Source organism: Schistocerca gregaria, chromosome 4 (genome assembly GCF_023897955.1).
Source record: "Schistocerca gregaria isolate iqSchGreg1 chromosome 4, iqSchGreg1.2, whole genome shotgun sequence".
In the NCBI taxonomy this organism is placed as follows: domain Eukaryota; kingdom Metazoa; phylum Arthropoda; class Insecta; order Orthoptera; family Acrididae; genus Schistocerca; species Schistocerca gregaria.
In genome coordinates, this window is record NC_064923.1 from 451,648,531 (window position 1) to 451,668,731 (window position 20,201).

The 20,201-nt window shown below is 43.1% G+C and overlaps 1 protein-coding gene across 4 annotated transcripts in view; it reads right to left on the bottom strand.

The window, feature by feature from the left end:
- Positions 1–17,198, bottom strand: part of LOC126266610 (cyclic GMP-AMP synthase-like receptor) — a 91,809-nt gene extending 74,611 nt beyond the window's left edge. For 2 of the 4 annotated variants that reach the window (XM_049970951.1, XM_049970948.1), the window contains exon 1: positions 16,811–17,185. In XM_049970951.1, coding sequence (XP_049826908.1) covers positions 16,811–16,871 — 61 coding nt within the window. In that variant the 5' untranslated portion in view covers positions 16,872–17,185. Of the gene's footprint in view, positions 1–16,358; positions 16,462–16,810 lie in introns of those variants that run through there. The other 2 variants (XM_049970949.1, XM_049970950.1) reach the window with 2 other exon arrangements.
- Between the last annotated feature and the right edge of the window lie 3,003 nt (positions 17,199–20,201).

Genomic DNA, 20,201 nt, shown 5'->3' on the forward strand with positions numbered 1-20,201 from the left:
CACAGTTTGTTTTCTGCCACCTTCACGCATACTGTTTCACAATGATGGATGGTATGACTGGCAGATAATGAGATGGCAGCATGCTACAGGATAGCACATTGACATATGCTTCTTTGGCTGCTTTGTCGGATACGTAATTTCCCTGTATCTCTATGTGTCCAGGCACGTTCCAGAAGGCGCACTTCGAAAATCCTATCACGGAAATCAGGCGAACAATTGGTGGTATATTCTTTTTGGGTTCCATCCATATAAAAAATGATAAAACTGTGGTACATACAGTACTTAAAAGTGACAAAAATAGGATTGTAAAAACATAATCTGAAGGACAAGTTTTCTTGTACAGTGTCAAGCTTAAAATCACTCTGGGTTTCTACAGATGCCAAGGTAGCAATTTGTTCCTTCCCTGGTTGTGTGCTCAGAGGTCTGATACATTCAGATCCTTGAGACAGTAAGTAGCACATATCCCAAATGGCTTGGTCGCATGGGAAAGATTCCTGAACAGCCCTCAAAGTTAGCATGAACTACCACACTAATTGCCAGTGACCAGGACAATGCTGAGATTTTCAGGCCTCTCAAGCCAGAAGGAGGCACCAATGAATCCAGAGTAGAGGTTCTCCAACCTCTGCACATAGACTCTGAAATGGACTGGTCCGATAGGCTCCAATTGATACCGAAATGGCCTCATAGAGGACAGTATCTTACATCTTGAGACAAGGAATACAGGCTGATCCATAAATCACACTCTAACAATGATGACAAATGCCCTATGAACCTGCAAGAGGTGGAACCTGTCAGCTCCCACACTTTTCCACTGAGGTATTTCAGACTGTTCAATGGTATGAAGGTCTTTCAGGTGCATGAGCCAGGTTAATTTCAAGTCAAATAGTAGGCCCAAAAATCAAACAGTGCCATTAAAAAGTAAAATATTGTCCCCACTGTGAAATCTGGTTAGTAAAAACTTTGACAAACATGGTTAATAATGAAGCACAGCCTTCTATGGTGAAAACCTAAAACCCCTTTGTTGACCCAAACTACATCTACATCCATACTCCGCAAGCCACCTGACGGTGTGTGGCGGAGGAAAATCAGCCTCCCTATGGTCAGCTGTGTTTGCTTTATTGTCATACAACCAGAGGAAGCGTACTAGATTGCAAAGTCATCCACAAACAAACGGCTGTGGAGACAATGCCAATAATAGCAACTGCAAACCGAGTGACAATGAGTACACACCTTGGGACTCCATTCTCCTGATGTAGCAATCTGACAAGGCATCACCAATGTTATATCGAAAGCACTGTCCCTGTTCATGAAGTTGGCGAAGTATGCTGAACCTCTAAGTGGTGTTGTATGCTTGTTTTAGGTCAAAAAACACACCAACCAAATGGTTTCAGCATAAGAAAGAACCATGTATTGCCGTCTCCAGTAGAATTAAGTTATCAAGGGCAGAATAGTAGTTCCTGAAACCACACTCGAGCAGCACATGTGACATCGGGATTCGACTAACCAGATAAGGCGATGGTTGACCATGCATTTGAGAATCTTACACATTCAATTTGTAAGGGCTACACTGATAACTCCTATGGTCAGTATAATTCTTGCCTGGTTTCCATAATGGAATTAATATTGCCTCCTTCCATCTCATGGAGTACTGTCCATCAAACCACATCTGATTGAAACAAGACAAGAGCTTGCCTTCAGGATCAAGGCACAGGCGATGGAATATATCATAATGAATCTGATCAGGTACTGGTTCATTGTCTCTGGTAGCGGACAAAGATGAATCCAATTCCCATGTGGAGAATGGAGTGAAATTTAAATGAAAAAACATTGAAGAAATTAAAAATTCACAACGATTAAAATAGTAAAGAAGATTTTGATGTATTTGTCGAAGAAGAAGTACGCACAGAACACTTCAGCTAAGAATATCCAGTGCGGGGAGTATACAATTCTCACACACATCGCAGGGACGCAGATGCAGAAACCAACATACACCTGACACTGCCGGCACCAGCTGCTGTTCACCAGTGCTGACCTGCCTCCACATCTGCTCACCTACGCAACGGGAATTCTGCGCCAGGTGAGTGTGAAACAAAACTTGATTGCTTTAGTACAGAAAGGTACAAGATACTGTTGAGTGAACTGTTACAGTTTAATTATCATATTTAAAGTTAGTTTTAAATGCTAAGGCATAGGAAAGTATGGAAAATATACAACAGGTTGGGGAAACTCTAGACCCAGCTATGGCCATTAAAATTAGCAAAGAAGTGCCTGACTGGGCTGAGTTGATAAAATTAATCAAAGCTCAGAGTCTTAAGTTAAATTCATTAAGTTCTCAGTTAAATGCTCAGAGTGCAATTGTAAATATTCAAACGACAAATTTTGGTTTGTTAAATGCCAAAGTAGACTATCAAAGCAAAGAATTTAGTAATCTATGTGAAGGCATGGGTGCTTTGAAGACTGAGTCTGACACTATAAACAATACAGTAGAGAATTTAAAAGTAGAGTTAAAGAGCGGGCTGACAAATTCTTTGATCTCTCATATAAATCATATGTTTACTGACCTTAGTCAGAAACAGAATGAGACATTTCAAGATTTATCGAAAATGTTAGAACTTTACATTGAAAACAAATGCAATAACGTAGAATCAGAACTCATTAAAAAGTTAGGATCTTTTGAAAAAGTGTACAATATTAAATACAATGATGTAACACAGGGAATGAATACTTTGAAAGAGAGTGTAGATAAGTATAATCATTCAATTGCAAATTACAGTTGTCAATACCCGGGCAGGGAATGTAGAAAGGAATTTCAAAGAGAAAATAGCTAACTCTGGTATTATAAATGTAAATAGTTTGGAGGAACAATTTCGGGAAATCATAGAATGAAAGGTTACAGAGAGAATAACGTCCAGGAATGTATCACCTATTCCTTCTTCTGAACTTAATGATACCAAGAAGAATATGGAGGACCTGTGGAGAGAAATTAAGCTTATCCAAGACAAAGTAGAAAAAAAGGGTAACTTCACCCAATGTTATGCTAACCAGTGAAGCAGTGATTGGTTTGCAATGGGGGCTAATTCAGGTTTTTTCTAGACAATTCCCAAAATTTAAGCTGGACGGAGATGGGCATGCAACCCATTTGTTAAAAAGATGTAACCTAGCTTTGCAAAAAAATTGGAAGATTCCAAGAAGATCGAATTTGCTGTGAGGTGCATTCTACGGGAAGCCTCATAATGTGGAACAGTAAATATTGAGAATCTTTCCTCTTGAGAAGACTCAAAATAAATTTAAAGAGACATACTGGCCTGCCAGTGCTCAAGAAAAGTTAATATCAGATCTGTGGGACCCAAAATATTATAATAATACTTTGAGTATTATGAGGAAATATTTCAATCGGAATTTAACATGAGCAAAATGTTCAGACAAGCCGATGGAAGAAGAAGAAGAAGAAGAAGAAGAAGAAGAAGAAGAAGTAGTAGTAGTAGTAGTAGTAGTAGTATGTATTTTAACTAGATGACTGCCAATCTATGCAAGAAAATACATCTTACATAGTGGTTCGAAAACAATAGAAGAGTTGTTGTCTTTTGTTGACACACTTGATGCAATAAATAAGGACCGCAACGAAACTTTACACCAAGGTGAAAGTTCAAACTATAAAAGAAATAGTGGAAATAATTAAAAAAAAAAAAAAAAGAAAAAAAGAAAAAAAGAAAAAAAAGAAAAAAAAACATGAGGCAAACTTAGCAAAAGTACACCAGTACAATAAGAAAAGTTGTAATGACAATTATCAAAAGAAGCATTCACCTTCAAATTTAGATCCAGTAGTCGGTCAAAAATATTTACCGTGTAACCATAAAACACAGAATCCCCCAGTGACATTAACATTCTGAATTAACAGATGCAGTAATGACCGTCGGATCCCGAGTTGTTTTTGGTGTTTCTTCCAAGTAGTTTCTTGCACCGAATTCCTTTAAAATCTAGAACTATTCTGTTATCTTATTGCTTATAAAACCAGATATGACTGTGACACATAGAACAACTTAAGACAATCACAGGAACAAAAAAGTGATATCTAAATGAAATAAACTAAACAGAGTATTATATTTGTGGAAAATATAAAAAGGTGTCACTATATAAACAACTGTTATACCGTGATGTATAGATTTCCTATTTTGTATAGAGTATTTTATACCTTATATATCTAAAAACAAAGATGATGTCACTTACTAAACAAAAGCACTGTCAGGTCGATAGACACACAAACATAAACACGAAATTCGAGCTTTCGCAACTGGCGGTTGCTTCGTCAGGAAACAGGGAAGGAGAGGGAAAGATGAAAGGATGTCGGTTTTAAGGGAGAGGGTAAGGAGTCATTCCAATCCCGGGAGCGGTAAGTCTTACCTTCGGTAAGTCTTACCTTCGGGTTTGTGGGATTAAAGGGACCAGACTACTATGGTCATCGGTCCCTTGTTCCATAAAAACTAAAACCACCCGAAGAGAATAAAAAACAAACAACAGGAAAGACAGCAGACGAAACAGGACATGAAATACTCTGACAGAGACCAGACAAAAAACACACAGTGTGACGGTGGTTGGCCGACCGTAGAGGAAAAGCCAACCACCAAGAACACTTTAAAAACTCAGTTTAAAATCAGAGGCTAAAAGCCAGAATCAACACTAAAAAAAAAAACAAAAACACTCAGATTAAAGGATAAAAACCCCCTGCCAGAATAACACACAAAACCAAGTCCACCATGGCAGAGTCATCTGATAAAAGAGCAGAGAGCGTGTCAGGCATTGCAAAAGTCTGCCTGAACACGGTTAAAAGGGCGCACTCCGACAGAATATGGACAACCGTCAAGGACGCCCCACAACGACAAAGAGGGGGATCCTCACGACACAGTAACTAAATGTGCGCGAGTCGGGTGTGGCCAATGCGGAGCCGACAAAGGACGACTGAGTCCCTGCGGTTGGCTTGCATGGATGACCACCACACAGTCGTCGTGTCCTTGACGGCACGGAGTTTGTTAGGGGTGGTCAGACCGCGCCATTCAGCATCCCAAAACGAGAGAACTTTGCGGCGTAAGACTGCCCGCAAATCAGCCGCCAGGAGGCCAATCTCCAAGAGATGGCGCACTGGTGGGCTCTTCGCCTGGCGGTCTACAGTTTCATTGCCGGGTATACCAACATGGCCTGGGGTCCAAACAAAGACCACAGACATCCCGCTATGGGCGAGAGTATGCAGGGACTCCTGGATAGCCATCACCAGACGAGAACGAGGGAAACACTGGTCGAGAGCTCGTAAACCGCTCAGGGAATCGCTACAGATAACGAAGGACTCACCTGAGCAGGAGCGGATATACTCTAGGGCACGAAAGATGGCGACCAGCTCAGCAGTGTAAACATTGCAGCCAGCCGGCAACGAACGTTGTTCAGAATGGTCCCCTAGAGTTAGTGCATAACCGACTAGACCAGCAACCATCGAACCGTCGGTGTACACAATGCCAGAGCCCTGATACATGGCCAGGATGGAATAAAAGCGACGTTGGAAGGCCTCCGGAGGGACTGAGTCCTTGGGGTCCTGTGCCAAGTCGAGCCGAAGGAAAGGGTGAGGCACCCACCAAGGGGGTGCACGCAGAGGGGCCCGGAAAGGAGGTGGAACAGGGAAACACCCAAGCCAGGAAAGAAGCTGTTTGACATGTACGGCGATTGGACAACCCAACCGGGGCCGACGTTCTGGCAGATGAACGACTGACTGCGGGAAGAGGACACGATAATTTGGATGCCCGGGCAAGCTAAAAACATGGGCAGCATAAGCAGCCAGTAATTGTTGGCGTCGTAACCGCAGTGGAGGGACACCTGCCTCATCAAGTATGCTGTCCACAGGGCTGGTTCGGAAGGCACCAGTGGCAAGGCGTATCCTGCTATGTAGGATTGGGTCCAGCACCCGCAACGCAGATGGGGATGCTGAGCCATAAGCCAGACTCCCGTAGTCCAGACGGGCCTGGATTAACGCCTGGTAAAGCCGTAGGAGAGTAGATCGGTCGGCACCCCACCTGGTGTGGCTCAGGCATTGCATAGCATTTAGATGCCGCCAACACGACTGTTTAAGCTGCCGAATATGAGGCAGCCAAGTCAACCGGGCATCAAAAACCATCCACAAAAACCTATGTGACTCCACCACTTTAAGAAGCTCGCCGTCAAGATAAAGCCGCGGCTGCAGGTGAACAGTGGGTCGCCGGCAGAAATGCATAACGCAGGTCTTGGCTGCAGAAAACTGAAAACCATGCGCTACAGCCCAAGACTGCGCCTTGTGGATTGCGCCCTGTAGCTGACGTTCAGCAGCTGCAATGCCAATAGAGCTGTAGTAAAGGCAGAAGTCGTCAGCATACAGGGAAGCGGAGACAGTATTTCCCACGGCCGCAGCGAGCCCGTTAATAGCTATTAAAAACAGACACACACTGAGAACAGAACCCTGTGGCACACCGTTCTCCTGGACTTGGGAGGAACTATATGAGGCCGCGATGTGCACGCGGAAGGTACGATACGAGAGAAAATTGCGGATATAGATCGGCAGAGGGCCCCGAAGACCCCATCCATGAAGCGTAGAAAGGATGTGATGACGCCATGTCGTATCATACGCCTTCAGCATGTCGAAAAAGACAGCAACCAGATGCTGACGGCGGGCAAAGGCAGTACGGATGGCCGACTCCAGGCTCACCAGATTGTCGGCGGCGAAGCGGCCTTTACGGAACCCACCCTGAGACGGAGCCAGAAGGCCTCGAGACTCCAATACCCAATTCAAGCGCCGGCTCACCATCCGTTCAAGCAACTTGCAAAGAACGTTGGTGAGGCTAATGGGACGGTAGCTGTCCACCTCCAAAGGGTTCTTCCCTGGTTTCAGAATGGGGACAACAAGACTTTCCCGCCATTGCGACGGAATCTCACCCTCGACCCAAATGCGGTTGTAAAGATCGAGGTGGCGTCGCTGGCAGTCCACTGAAAGGTGTTTCAGCATCAGAGTGGATGCTATCTGGCCCAGGAGCGGTATCAGGACAGGCGGCGAGGGCACTTCGAAATTCCCACTCACTGAATGGAACATTGTACAATTCAGGATGGTGAGTGCGAAAAGAAAGACTCCGACGTTCTATCCGCTCCTTAATGGAGCGGAAGCCCAAGGGGTAGTTGGCAGAAGCGGAAGTCATAGTAAAGTGCTCTGCCAAGCGGTTTGCAATGACGACGGAGACAGTACAAACTGCTCCATTCAGTGAGAGCACAGGGACACTGACAGGGGTCCGATAGCCATAGAGGCGGCGAATCTTGGCCCAGACCTGTGATGGAGTGACATGGAGGCCAATGGTGAACACATACCGATCCCAGCACTCCTGCTTGCGTTGGCGGATAATGCAGTGGCCTTGCGCACGCAGCCGTTTGAAGGCGATAAGGTGGTCGATTGAGGGATGTCGCTTGTGACGCTGGAGCGCCCGCCGGCGAGCTTTAATCGCTTCAGCGATCTCAGGCGACCACCAAGGCACAGTCCGCCACTGAAGGGACCCAGAAGAACAGGGAATGGCAGATTTGGCGGCAGTAACGATGCCGGTGGTGACCGATTGAACCACTGCATCAATGGCATCATTAGAGAGAGGTTCAATAGTGGCAGTGGAGGAGAACAAGTCCCAGTCAGCCTGATTCATAGTCCATCTGCTAGGGCACTCAGAAGACTGACGCTGTGGCAGTGACAGAAAGATCGGATAGTGGTCACTACCACACAGGTCGTCATGCACTCCCCATTGGACAGACGGTAAGAGGCTAGGGCTACAGATGGAAAGGTCAATGGTGGAGTATGTGCCATCATTTAAGATCGAGAGATCGAGCTGAGTCAATAAATGCTCAACGATGGCGCCTCGACCTGTTGCCACTGACCCACCCCACAGACGGTTATGGGCGTTAAAGTCGCCCAGTAACAGGAAAGGTGGAGGCAACTGAGCTATCAGAGCAGCCAGGACATGCTGCGCGACATCACCATCCGGTGGAAGGTAAAGACTGCAGACGGTAACAGCCTGTGGCATCCACACCCGAATAGCGACAGCCTCTAAAGGTGTGTGGAGAGGTACAGACTCGCTGTGAAGAGAGTTCAGGACATAGATGCAGACGCCACCAGACACCCTTTCATAAGCTGCCTGGTTCTTATAATAAGCCCAATAGCCACGGAGGGCGGGGGTTCGCATTGCCAGAAACCAAGTTTCCTGCAGAGCAATGCAGAGTAAAGGGTGAAGGCTGATAAGTTGGCGGAGCTCAGATAGATGGTGGAAGAAACCGCTGCAGTTCCACTGGAGGATGGTGTTGTCCATGGCTGAGAAAGGCGTGATGGGACTGGGAAGGGAGATTACGCCGCTGGGTCACCTTCTGCCTCCGATTTAGCACCTGTGATAGTGCTTTCCATGGCGTCTGATGGACCGGCGAGATGGAGGTCCTCAGCGGACGCCAGAATCTCCACCGCATCCTCAGACGCAGAGCTGGAAGGTTGCGGTGGGATGGCTGCCACCGCGAGTTCCTTGGCTGAGAGCTCTTCTTGGGTTTCTCACACCGTTCCTTGGGTCGCACTGGCTGGGAGGGCTTCACCGATGCAGTCTCCGGGACGAAGGAGGATCGTGAAGCCCTACGACCAGCTGATTGCAGGCACTTACGCCATTGTCGGTCTTCAGGCTTCTCGCTGGCGGAAACCTGGGAAGGGAGGGACCCAAGGGACCCCTTGCGAGCGTGAGAAGCCGAAGAAGTTGGACACTTCTCCGGCTTAGAAGTGGGGACGGACGAGCCCAATGGGTGGGATGGTGTTGCTCCTGAGGTAGGTGGCGCAGGAGCAACCCGGTGGGTAGAGCCCCCCACTGGCGAGAGGGCAGGAGGAGTTTTACTACTTGTCGATCCGGCCACAATTGGAGAAACAGATGGGGCTAGCACAGGAGTTGTAGCAGCAGCATAGGAAGATGTCATTCTCACAGGATGGAGTCGGTCGTATTTCCTCTTGGCCTCAGTATAGGTTAGTCGGTCCAGGGTCTTGTATTCCACGATTTTACGCTCTTTCTGGAAAATTCGGCAGTCTGGCGAGCAAGGTGAATGGTGCTCCCCGCAGTTGACACAGATGGGAGGCGGGGCACATGGAGTATTGGGATGTGATGGGCGTCCGCAATCTCGACATGTGAGGCTGGAAGTGCAACGAGAAGACATATGGCCGAAATTCCAGCACTTAAAGCAATGCATCGGGGGAGGAATATAGGGGTTAACGTCACATCGGTAGACCATCACCTTGACTTTTTCCGGTAATGTATCCCCTTCGAAGGCCAAGACGAAGGCACCGGTAGCAATCTGATTTTCCTTCGAACCCCGATGAACGCGCCGGACGAAATGTACACCTCGGCGCTCTAAATTGGCGCGCAGCTCTTCATCAGACTGCAAAAGAAGATCCCTATGGTAAATAACTCCCTGGACAAAGTACTTACGGGCATTCAGCCAGGTTGAATTTTCGACAACTGCCGATATTTCGGTGGATGCACACTCCGCCATTTTCAAGGCTTAACTGCAACGACCAGACGAAGTGCAGAAAACACGAGAGCTCGGTTCTGCGAGTTTAACAGAAAAGATAACACACACCTAAACAAAAGCCACCAAAGATGAACGAAGTCAGAGCTATCGATAGTAAGAAACTATGGACTGGTAGTTGAGGAAACGTTAACTCTGTCCCTATGTTTTTTAACAAGTGAAAGAGCAGGATTCCAGGCCGAGTTTAAACAAAAGCCTCCATCCCTATTCACAAGGTTGCTAGCCAATTTAATTTCAACAGACTCCTTAATCACACTGTCCCAATAGCCGGACGTGCATGCTAATATCTCGGTATTATTATACCACATGGGGTGACCAGTGTCCAAACAATGTTCGGCAATAGCAGATTTGCTAGGCTGCTGTAGTTGCGTGTGCCGTTTATGTTCAATACACCGGTCCTCCACGGTCCTGATGGTCAGACCAATGTATGCCATGCCACAGCTACAAGGAATGCGATAAACACCTGCCTTACGTAAACCAAGATCATCCTTAACAGACCCCAAAAGCGCTTTAATCTTAGATGGAGGTCGGAAAACACATTTCACATTGTATTTCCGTAAAATACGACCTATCTTGTTTGAAGTGCTTCCTACGTAGGGCAAAAAGGCAATAGATTTAGGAGTCAACTGAGAATTATCATCAGTCACCTGGCGCACAGTTGGTTGATATCGCAACGCCCGTTCAATCTATCTTTCACTATACCCGTTGTGGCGGAAGGTAGCCTCAAGATGGGCAAGCTCAGCAGGCAAAGTCTCAACGTCGGAGATGACATGTGCCCTGTGTACCAGGGTACGAAGTACCCCTTCACGTTGGGCCGGATGATGACAACTGTCCGCCTGCAGATACCAGTCAGTGTGAGTACGCTTCCTATAAACTGCATGTCCCAACGATCCATCCACCTTCCTCCTAACCAAAACGTCAAGAAAGGGAAGGCAACCATCCTCTTCCAACTCCATGGTAAAACGAATATTGGGGTGGATCGAGTTTAGATGTTCTAAAAAGGCATTCAAATTCTCCCTGCCATGCGGCCAAACAACAAAAGTATCGTCAACGTATCTGAAAAAACAGGCAGGTTTCAATGGCGCCGACTCCAATGCACGCTCCTCGAAGTCTTCCATGAACAGATTTGCAATCACAGGAGATAACGGGCTACCCATCGCAACTCCATCTGTCTGCTCGTAATACTGGTCATTGAATAAGAAATACGTGGACGTCAACACATGTCGAAACAAATTAGTTAGTTCCAATCCAAACTTCACTTCAATTAACCGCAACGAATCAGACAAAGGAACACGAGTAAAGAGCGAGACCACATCAAAACTTACTAACATATCAGAGTCATTCAACTGCATTCCCTCCAACTCCCTGGACCATATTTAAACTCTTATGGGGTGTGATCGTAACGGCAACATCCCCCAACTTGTCACAAGCGAGTAACCGTCGTGACTGGGCAGAGGATGCCGTTTGTATCAGGACTGACCCAGAGCGCATTTTTGACAAGCCCTCCACCTCCTCAAACTTGTCCCCTAAATGCTCGACGACGAACTGAGGCTTTGTGGAGAGAAAAGACTCCCCATCAATCTTTGTACAAACTAAGAAGCGGGGCGAATAACTGCTACTGCCATCCTGAGACCTACGTTTCTCCCACGGTGTGGCCAGGGAGGGGAACATTTTCGGATCGTACTTCTGAGCGTTAAACTGAGCCCGAGAACGCTTAGAGACTGCTGGCCACCAGCGAGAGACGATGTACCACGCTTTATTGCGGTTCATCCGCCCTGATGCCACCTACTCCGACCAAGGGCCCTCCCCACGGGCGCCATCCAGCCATGCAAGAGCCACCTGGAAGGATGGCCGTTGACGGGAGTCCCGATACCCCAGGAGGATAGGCATCTACTCCTTGGCATACGTGGGGATTTAACGGCGCAGGCATCAGCAGAGCAATCCCTGTGTTGTCAGGGGGCTACAACCAACATGGTACATGGCGGCCCCACCACAACGGACTGGCTACCGTGCTGGATGTTAGGTAACATGTGGTCCATGGTCGCCGTCGGTGCAGAAAGAGGCACTGCACAGTGCAAGGTGTTATCTGCACGCAGAAAAAGAGTTATGCTCAAGAGATGGAGAGCGGACAGGACTGCAGTTCAATGGTGTATAAGCTGGCGAAAGGTCTGATCGCAAGATGGACACAATGCACCAAGTAAGGCGCCCTTCCCCAATCGGCTCTCTCTTCGGAAAATTTTGAGAGATGGAGGTCAAACCACCCAACAGGGGACCATGTAAGAAATGTATACTATTAAGATATGAAATGTTATTATGAGTGATATTATTTGCATAATTATTATGTATAAATTATCCTGTGTTTGATCTGGGGGGGGGGGGGGGGGGGATATGTACTGATACGAGAATTTTTGTGTAAATTCTAGAACCACTCAGCCTCTACCGTCTCGAACACAAAGTACACTGGATATGAGTCTGGGACGGTAAATCCTACCTACTGCACGTCACATGTTTGTGTGTGCAGGTTTAAATTCAGTCGTGGGAAGAAAGTAGACACAGTGGTTGGACGACACCGACAAGTACCTGTCAGGCAATCCATAGATGTTTTAGTGAGAGTGTAAGGAAGAACCATGGAGTTTATACGCAGCTCTGTGCTGCTTGTGTCATTGACTACTGTTACTAAAACAAGAACAGTTGAAAAAGTACTTTTGTAGACTCTTGACACAACCCTGTTAAGAGGGAAGACTCATTTTATGGTTCATGTTAAGAGAGGTCATTGTATCCACGCCAACTTTCTTTTAACTGTAACTCAATTTGTTTCTAACGTCTAATTGTATGAAAGACTTGCATGAAGTTGCATACTCATGTGGAAAGTTAGATTTTTATTGTGTATGAAGGTCAAATACAGCATTAGTTGGCAAAATGTAAAGTTTGTATGTCTACTTATTTCATAAGTACAAGTAGTCTAAAAATTCCTGTACCTCGCATTATTCGACAGAGAAGAAGTCAGGAGCCAGATATTCAGTAAAGAATAGTGGCTGCAAATTCCAAGTCCGTCATCTCGTAAAGAAGTGAAAGGTGGACTGGGGGAATAAGCCGACATAACCCACATCCACACTCTGACTTCAAGTTGTCAGAACGTTAGAAACTGGCTAAAACTGGTTATCTATGTAACAAAATGCGTGAGCCAGGCAATAAGGTGTTCTAAAAGGATACTAGTCTCTCAAACATAGAAGATTGTATCCTACTCCACTGACTACGACTGGTAACCATAAAGTCATAGTATCACTTCTTGAACTTGCAACCACCAGAAGTGATTAGACAGAAGTTTTTATTTTTGAAGTGAAGAAAACAGCAACATTTATTATGGTCGACTTTTATTTTGGCCCCTCTTAACTGTAATCTACCGTAGATCCCTTTAACAAAAATCCGTGCTCAGTAGTTAGAAGAAAGCACAGATCACACATGACAACAACAAGGTTAACAGAAGCAAACCAGTAAAACTATCATCTGATATCCTTGAAGTACATTTGTTGGAGAATCTTAGAGCATATTCTGAGCTAAAACATAAATACATATCTCAAGCACGATAAGCTCCTCCATGGCAACTAACAGATTTAAAAAACAACAGGCATTTAAAACCCAACTTGCACTTTTCTCATGACATGTTGAAAACCACCGATTGAGATCTCAGATAGATGCAATAAACCTCGATTTTAGAAAAGCGTTTGACTCAGTACCACACCTATGCTTACCATCAAAATTGCAATTGAATGAGCGATAAAGCGAAATATGTCACAGAGTTGAGGATTTATTGATAGTGAGGATGCATCATCTTTTTTGGATGGAGATTCATTGACAGATGTTGGAATAACATTGGGTGTGCCCCAGGGAAGTGTGCTGGACCTCTGCTGTTCATGTTTTAGACTGGTGACATTACAGACAATAGTAATAGTTACAACAGACTTTTCACAGATTTACTGAAGTACCATATGAAAAAGCTGCACAAACATTCAGTCAGATCTCAATAATATTTCTAAGTGGTGTAAAATTTGGCAACTTGCTTTAAATGTTCAGAGATGTAAAACAGTGCACTTCAAAAAATACTTAGTATTCTACAATTACAGTATCAATGAGTCACAGTTGGAACTGGTCACCTCACAGAAATACCTGGATGTAAATCGTTGTAGTGATATGAAATGGAATGATCATATAGGCTAAAAAGTAGGCAAAGCTGGAGGCAGTCTTGTTTGTAGGTAGAACATCAGGGAAAATGCAATTAGTGTGAGAGATCCATATTAACAGTTGTAAATGTGCTCTTAATGGTGTTAGGGTCTGTTGCATTGCACATTGATGTTGGTAATAACTTGCGTGATGAACAATGGGACAGAACATGAAGTATCACACAAGTCAGTTGTTGGTATTGAATCAGAGTGCTGGTTCATAATACTCTATGGTTCATAAATAAAGTTAGCTGATGTTTTATTCTACTCGCTTAGAATTTAATCACATCAGCACAAGTTTTTGCAAAACTGGAAATAAGACATACAAGTAGGTGATAGCAATGACAAATGTCTATATTAGGCTACACTACACATCAATCTACTAGAACAATCACATTTTCATGTTTACATGTTTTGGCTTCACTAGCTCACAAGCAAATTGCCACATTCCAGCCAAACCTAGGCCTCGAGTTGCACTACAGGTCAGCCTGTCTGTACATCTAGTTTTTCCTATTAAAATTCATGATAAGCAAATCACTCAAAGTTAATCTGGCACTCTCCATACTGAAAATCTTCTGCCAAAGGAAACCATTAGTTTGATTGCTCTCGTGTATTATCATCTGATTAGTTACAATGAATTGCCAATTTCAGCACACAATGCAAGAGCTGCCGGCACCATTAAGTGCCCTTTAGCTCTAACACAGGATACCAAATGCTTGCAGAGTATGGTGTACATGTAGAATATATTACTATGTTTCTAGACTTTCCTAGTCTTGACCATTAGGTTGGAAATTCAACTGCCATTGCCATACAGTGCTATCTACCAAAGGTCCAATGTAAACACTTCATTAATGTTGAGTACATACAACATGGAATCTTGCATCAAGCCTAACAGTGTCAACCATGCTGTCACACCATATCCAGAACTGGTTCCACAGTGAGGATGAGTCAATCATGCGGATCATGTGTTCTGAAATATTTAATCATAATTGTACATAATTCCAGCCATTGGGATAGAAAAAATCATTCCAGAGCTTGTCAACAGCTTTCTCAGAAAAGTGCCCTAGTGCTACATTTACCATACCTCAACCAATATATGTGTTTTATGAGAGCAAAGATAGATCAGCAGTGGTGTGCGAAAGTAATAGTAATAGTAATAGTAGTAATAGTAATAGTAGTAGTAGTAGTAGCAGTAGCAGTAACAATGAGTACATGGGGATTGCATGACGTATCCAACGGTGTTTATTTCTTTTTTGCATAACGAGATCGAGTCTTGTAGAATATGGCAATCCCCTGCTTTTCTCAGTAAGTTCACAGTGAGGTTCATCACAGAATTTGGTAGAAGTACTAAATAAGAAGGTTTCAGAGGTGTCAGTGAGGGAGTTATTGACAAACACTGGCAGTGTGAAGTACCCGCTACCTAAATATGCACACACAGGATAGATTAGGTGGATTAATAGTGAGATGCAAAGTTTGCCACAATCCAAGGATCTGGCCTTCCCTACCATTAGTCTACTAAATCCAGTGTCACATCTGAAGGCCTGCACAACTGACTCAGTGTTTGATACGCAGTATGCAGAAACTAATTAGCCAAAATAATATTCTATTCTTTTATCTTTATCTTTGAAGTCCTGGCTGAAGTTACTATATTATTCATTGGATTGCACATTTCCCACCAAGCATGAATGGGCAGCTGGGGCAGTCACTGTTTGTAACTAGCAGAGTAACTGTGCACTTTGAATTGATTAGTATGCGGTGGATGTGGATCACTGATATAAATAATATCTTAGTATATTGTCTAGAAAGTCCTACAATTTGGGCTTCCACCTAAGAATTCTGTTGGCTTTATAGTTTAGTAAAACTACCTCTTCCCAGTCATATATTACCTAGAATCAACCTGTTGCGGATAATAGATAGAACAGAGGCAGTTGCTTTTAACACACCAGTCACTTACAAAGATTTTTTGGACAAGTAGTAGATGGAACTCTTCCGGATTCGCATATTGACAATAGTGGAGTAAATACAAATGTATGTTGCCAAAGATGTAACAGAAAAGTACGGGCAATTCAACTAGGCAGCATCAGTATCTTATTCTGAAGTTTCATTAACAATTTAAGAGATACTTTTACATGAAAAACGCAATGATGCATCAGTCAATGTTAAATGCCACAACAAACGCATCTGTCCACGGAAATTATTTCCTATTGTATATCCAAGAGCCTGAATTTAGACTTGCAGCCTATTACGTCTGCATGCCTCTAACTGGCTAGCATGTGAAGATAAGTAAATTTCGTCTGAAGGAGTATCTTTTGTACACCTGTGACATTTACATCAGAAACGTGGTCACTGCAATAACTGTCACAAGTTATGACATGTTTCTGAAAATTATATGGACCAATTACGCAAAAGGAAGTGTCAAATCAAGAAAAACTACTCTACAAAAATACACTGTAATGAGCAGGCACACATTTTAGTTTAACTAGATTGAAGGAAAAGACAAAGATGACGTTACATAAAAACTTAAGTAAATACAACAATTACCATGTGACAATGAACAAATTCATTACATTTCCTTCGGCAAAAATAATTCTTATTTCACCTCGACTCATTACGTCTGAGCTACCATAGGTGCGTGATTTACTATCATTTTAACAACTACCCGGAAACAGATTTCATGTAAACAAACTGCAGAGTCTCCGATATCAACTTAATAACTTCTGCTGCGAGAGATGTTCAAATATTTCCAGGCCAATTGTGCTGCCTACCACTGTGTAGTCAGTCATGAACAAATCTGGGTCCGGTCAAAGCCGACTGTTTGTATCACCTGCTAAACTAGACCCACAAATCTGAATGGTGAATGTTCAACTGATTGTACACACAAAATCATCTCCACAACCCACTTACAGTAAAATCATTTCTATCGTGTATTATTAACTATTTCTACAACAAATTCGCTTGAACAGGTTACATCAAAATGGTACAAAAGTACTCACCACTTTCCACGAGACTGCTTCCGCCAAATATATCTGGCGACCGTTGCCAGCCACCCAGCATTATTGCGAATTGTGCCCGTCTTTATATACAACACACTGCTAACCAGGCTCTCCCCCCCAGTTACCGTACAAATATTTCACGCGTAAATTCGTACTTCCCCCCATTGCATTTACGTGTGAGAAGATGCATAGCGTTAAGGCGCAGTTCATCTGAGCAACAACGAGGATACTGACGCACAGTAACATCCGGAATATGTTCAAAATATTATGCGTAAGTCACTCATAAAGGTATTGATGAAATTCAACCGGTTGACTCAACGTGGCTTGGATTTCAACTCTGCTCACTGCAATACCCGGCGGTAGAAAATGCACATGTAACATCTTTGGTGCAAGTATTAATATCTTCCGCGGGTATTGCATTGAATAATGACGCACGTGACATTGACACAGGATGTGGTTGTAGGCTCGTCTGCTTCGAAGTATGATTCATAATCGTATGTGCTGGCATGCTCCGACGAGATGTGGTGGTGGCCGAGAGAATTATATATTTTCAGATGCTGGGTTGCCAAATAGTAGTAACTTTTTAGTCTAAATAATCAAGTTAATCTAGTCTTGATTTTCCTGGTAACCGAATCTTTTTCTTTGCTGACTAATAATGTAATTCCAGATGACTCGTGGTTTTATGTAATTTAGTATTGTTTTTAGGAGGATATTTGTTGAAGAATGAACAATTTCATAATAATTCTTTGATATTCTGTCGTTGCTACGTTACACAGCAGGCCTTTGCGTTTCTCTCTGTGCGTAATGGTTGTGTAATATCTTACTTAGACGTTGGTTGAGGCGTAATTGCAATACCTAAATAATTTTTATTACTTGTCTAAGTGAAGGTTCCCAGTTTTATAGGTAGACAATATTCACAGAAGTTTCTAGCTATAACAAGAGGTTATGGTCGTAGAGTCAGGTTTTACAGTGCGACAATAATTACGGTGAAAAAACGAATTCATAATTCAATACTACCATAATGGCCCAGGTAACAAGTACAGGGTACCGTTGCTTTATTACGCCAACTAAAGCTATTGGGAATTTAGGACTGATACTCTTTAAATAAGCTGGAATCATTGAGTCTTGTGGAAATCCCCCCCAAAAAGAAATGGTGGAGTCTTCTCAAGGTGACACAGCCGAACAACTTGCACAGAAGAAAACTCTTCTGGGATAACATAGCATAAACGACAGGATGTGTAAGTCGCAAATAAACTAATAAATTTCACACAGTTACTTGGAGTATGCTAAGACAAGAAAATTGCCAACGATTTGTGGAATTCATTAATACAAGCTTTTGATGGAAAGGTAAGCTCAATGAATTTTTATTACCGGTACGAAAAATTTCGTTGAAAATGAAGTTTAATGTAAATGACGATAGCCACACACTTAAAAATCATTTTCTGGAGTTCGATAAATGTAATGTGAAAGGATCTAGAGCTAATATTGAAGAAACATACGGTGTGCAGTTTGTTACCAACAATGTCTGCAGAAAACAAAGTTCTTGCTGCTCTGAAAACCTCGTTAAGTGAAGAACTAATGTTGAGCTTTGTAAAACGTAGCCTACTATATGAAGAAGTAAAACGTATTTTTAATGTTAATTAAACAAACTGCCATCGTCTACAGCGTTTATCTTGCAAGTCTAAATGTGCTCGTTTCAGCCGTAGGAATGCAAGTCATATTAGGGAACACTAAAGAGCGAAATTATCACGAAAACATAGCAACTAATTTGCAAGAAACAAATGGAAGTGAAGATTTTTTTTCTCAGCTGTTGCTGCAACTTTTTCTGATGACAAACTAGAGTGGTTTCTAGACTCAGAGACAACAGAACATTTAGTTAATGTTCCTTTGATGAAAATGTGGGAATTAATTATCCAAAAACAGATACAGTATAATTTTCCATAAAGACTGGTATAGTTTCTGTTGAAAATACCGTCTGTGGAAAAATTTCAAAGGAAATGAAAAGGTGTTCTTGCAGTGCCATGTTCAGTAAACAATCTATTGTCAGCATCTAAATTACAAATGGCTGAGCATTGCATTGGTTTTGAAAGTTTAGCGGGTTCAAATTAAAAAGATTATAGTTATAGCAGTTGATCAAAGAAAAGATTGTTTTGTTAACCCTTTTGTTCAGACTTACTACAAGTGTTTGTGTGTCAGACTGGGATATAAACTTGTGACATAAATGCTTCAGACATCTGAACTTTGCAGATTTATAGGAACTTGGTCATTTAGCAATGGGACTGGACAAACACAAGTTTTCTGAACCTGTAAATAACTATTTGTGCTGCATAGAAGGTAAACTAACACAGGTAACACATATTCAATCTCGCATTTGAGGCAAATGAGCAGATGTGCTTGGTCCTATAACACCAGTCTCTTTTGGCAGAAAGAAATACACCATAGTAACTTCCACAGGTGATTATACACACTTTACAGCACCTTATACTCTCCAATTACAGTCAGTAATTTAAAGTACAAATACCTACTGCTGTATCATTTAACAGGAAAATCATCAGATGTAACAATGGTCGTGAATATATTCCAAATTAAATTATGAGGTTCTTCAATGAAAAGAGCCTGCACTTCGAGTTTACCTGAGTGGAGGAGTGACTAAATCACACTGTCGTTGAAAAGGCTCATTGTATGATTATCACACGCAAACCTGAGTGGCGGAGTGACTAGATCACACTGTCGTTGAAAAGGCTCATTGTATGATTATCACACGCAAACTTGGGAAGCAGTTTTGATTAAATGCAGTAATGATGCCTGTTCTCATCATTTATTTTAGTATTCCATTTGTTGTAGATGGAGAAATTTCACCAATGGTACAATATGGAAGGAACCCAAATTTGAGTGAACTATGTAGCATTTGGAGCATTGCATACTTGCGCTCTCCAAAACAATCAATGGCAACTTGAATGTAGGAAGACTGACAGCAGATCTTTAAAGCTTTTTGTTTCTGTATATTGTCCAAATGGTTATAGACCAGGCCTGTTCACTGATCTGCTCGTAAGAGCTGGCTTTCTTCCACACATGTGAGCAATCGACTGGTTCACCGCTGCTTTGTAGCCCCACACACGTTCACAGCGGTACTGCAAGCGACAGCTTGCTGTTGTCTGTTGTTCATGTGCTGGTTGGTAAAGTGAAGTGGGAGAAAGGGAGTGGCATCAGAAATCAGAACAAGATAGCTTCACAATGGGTCTAATTTCTTCAAATGTTTTACAGAGATGTTTCGCATCGTTTCACAGGGTCTCATTACTGTGCTTCATGGCAAATTTATTTTGTTAGATGATTGCACTTATTACAAATGATAGTAAAATGAAACTTAAATATCTTTCAGTATTTTGATGAA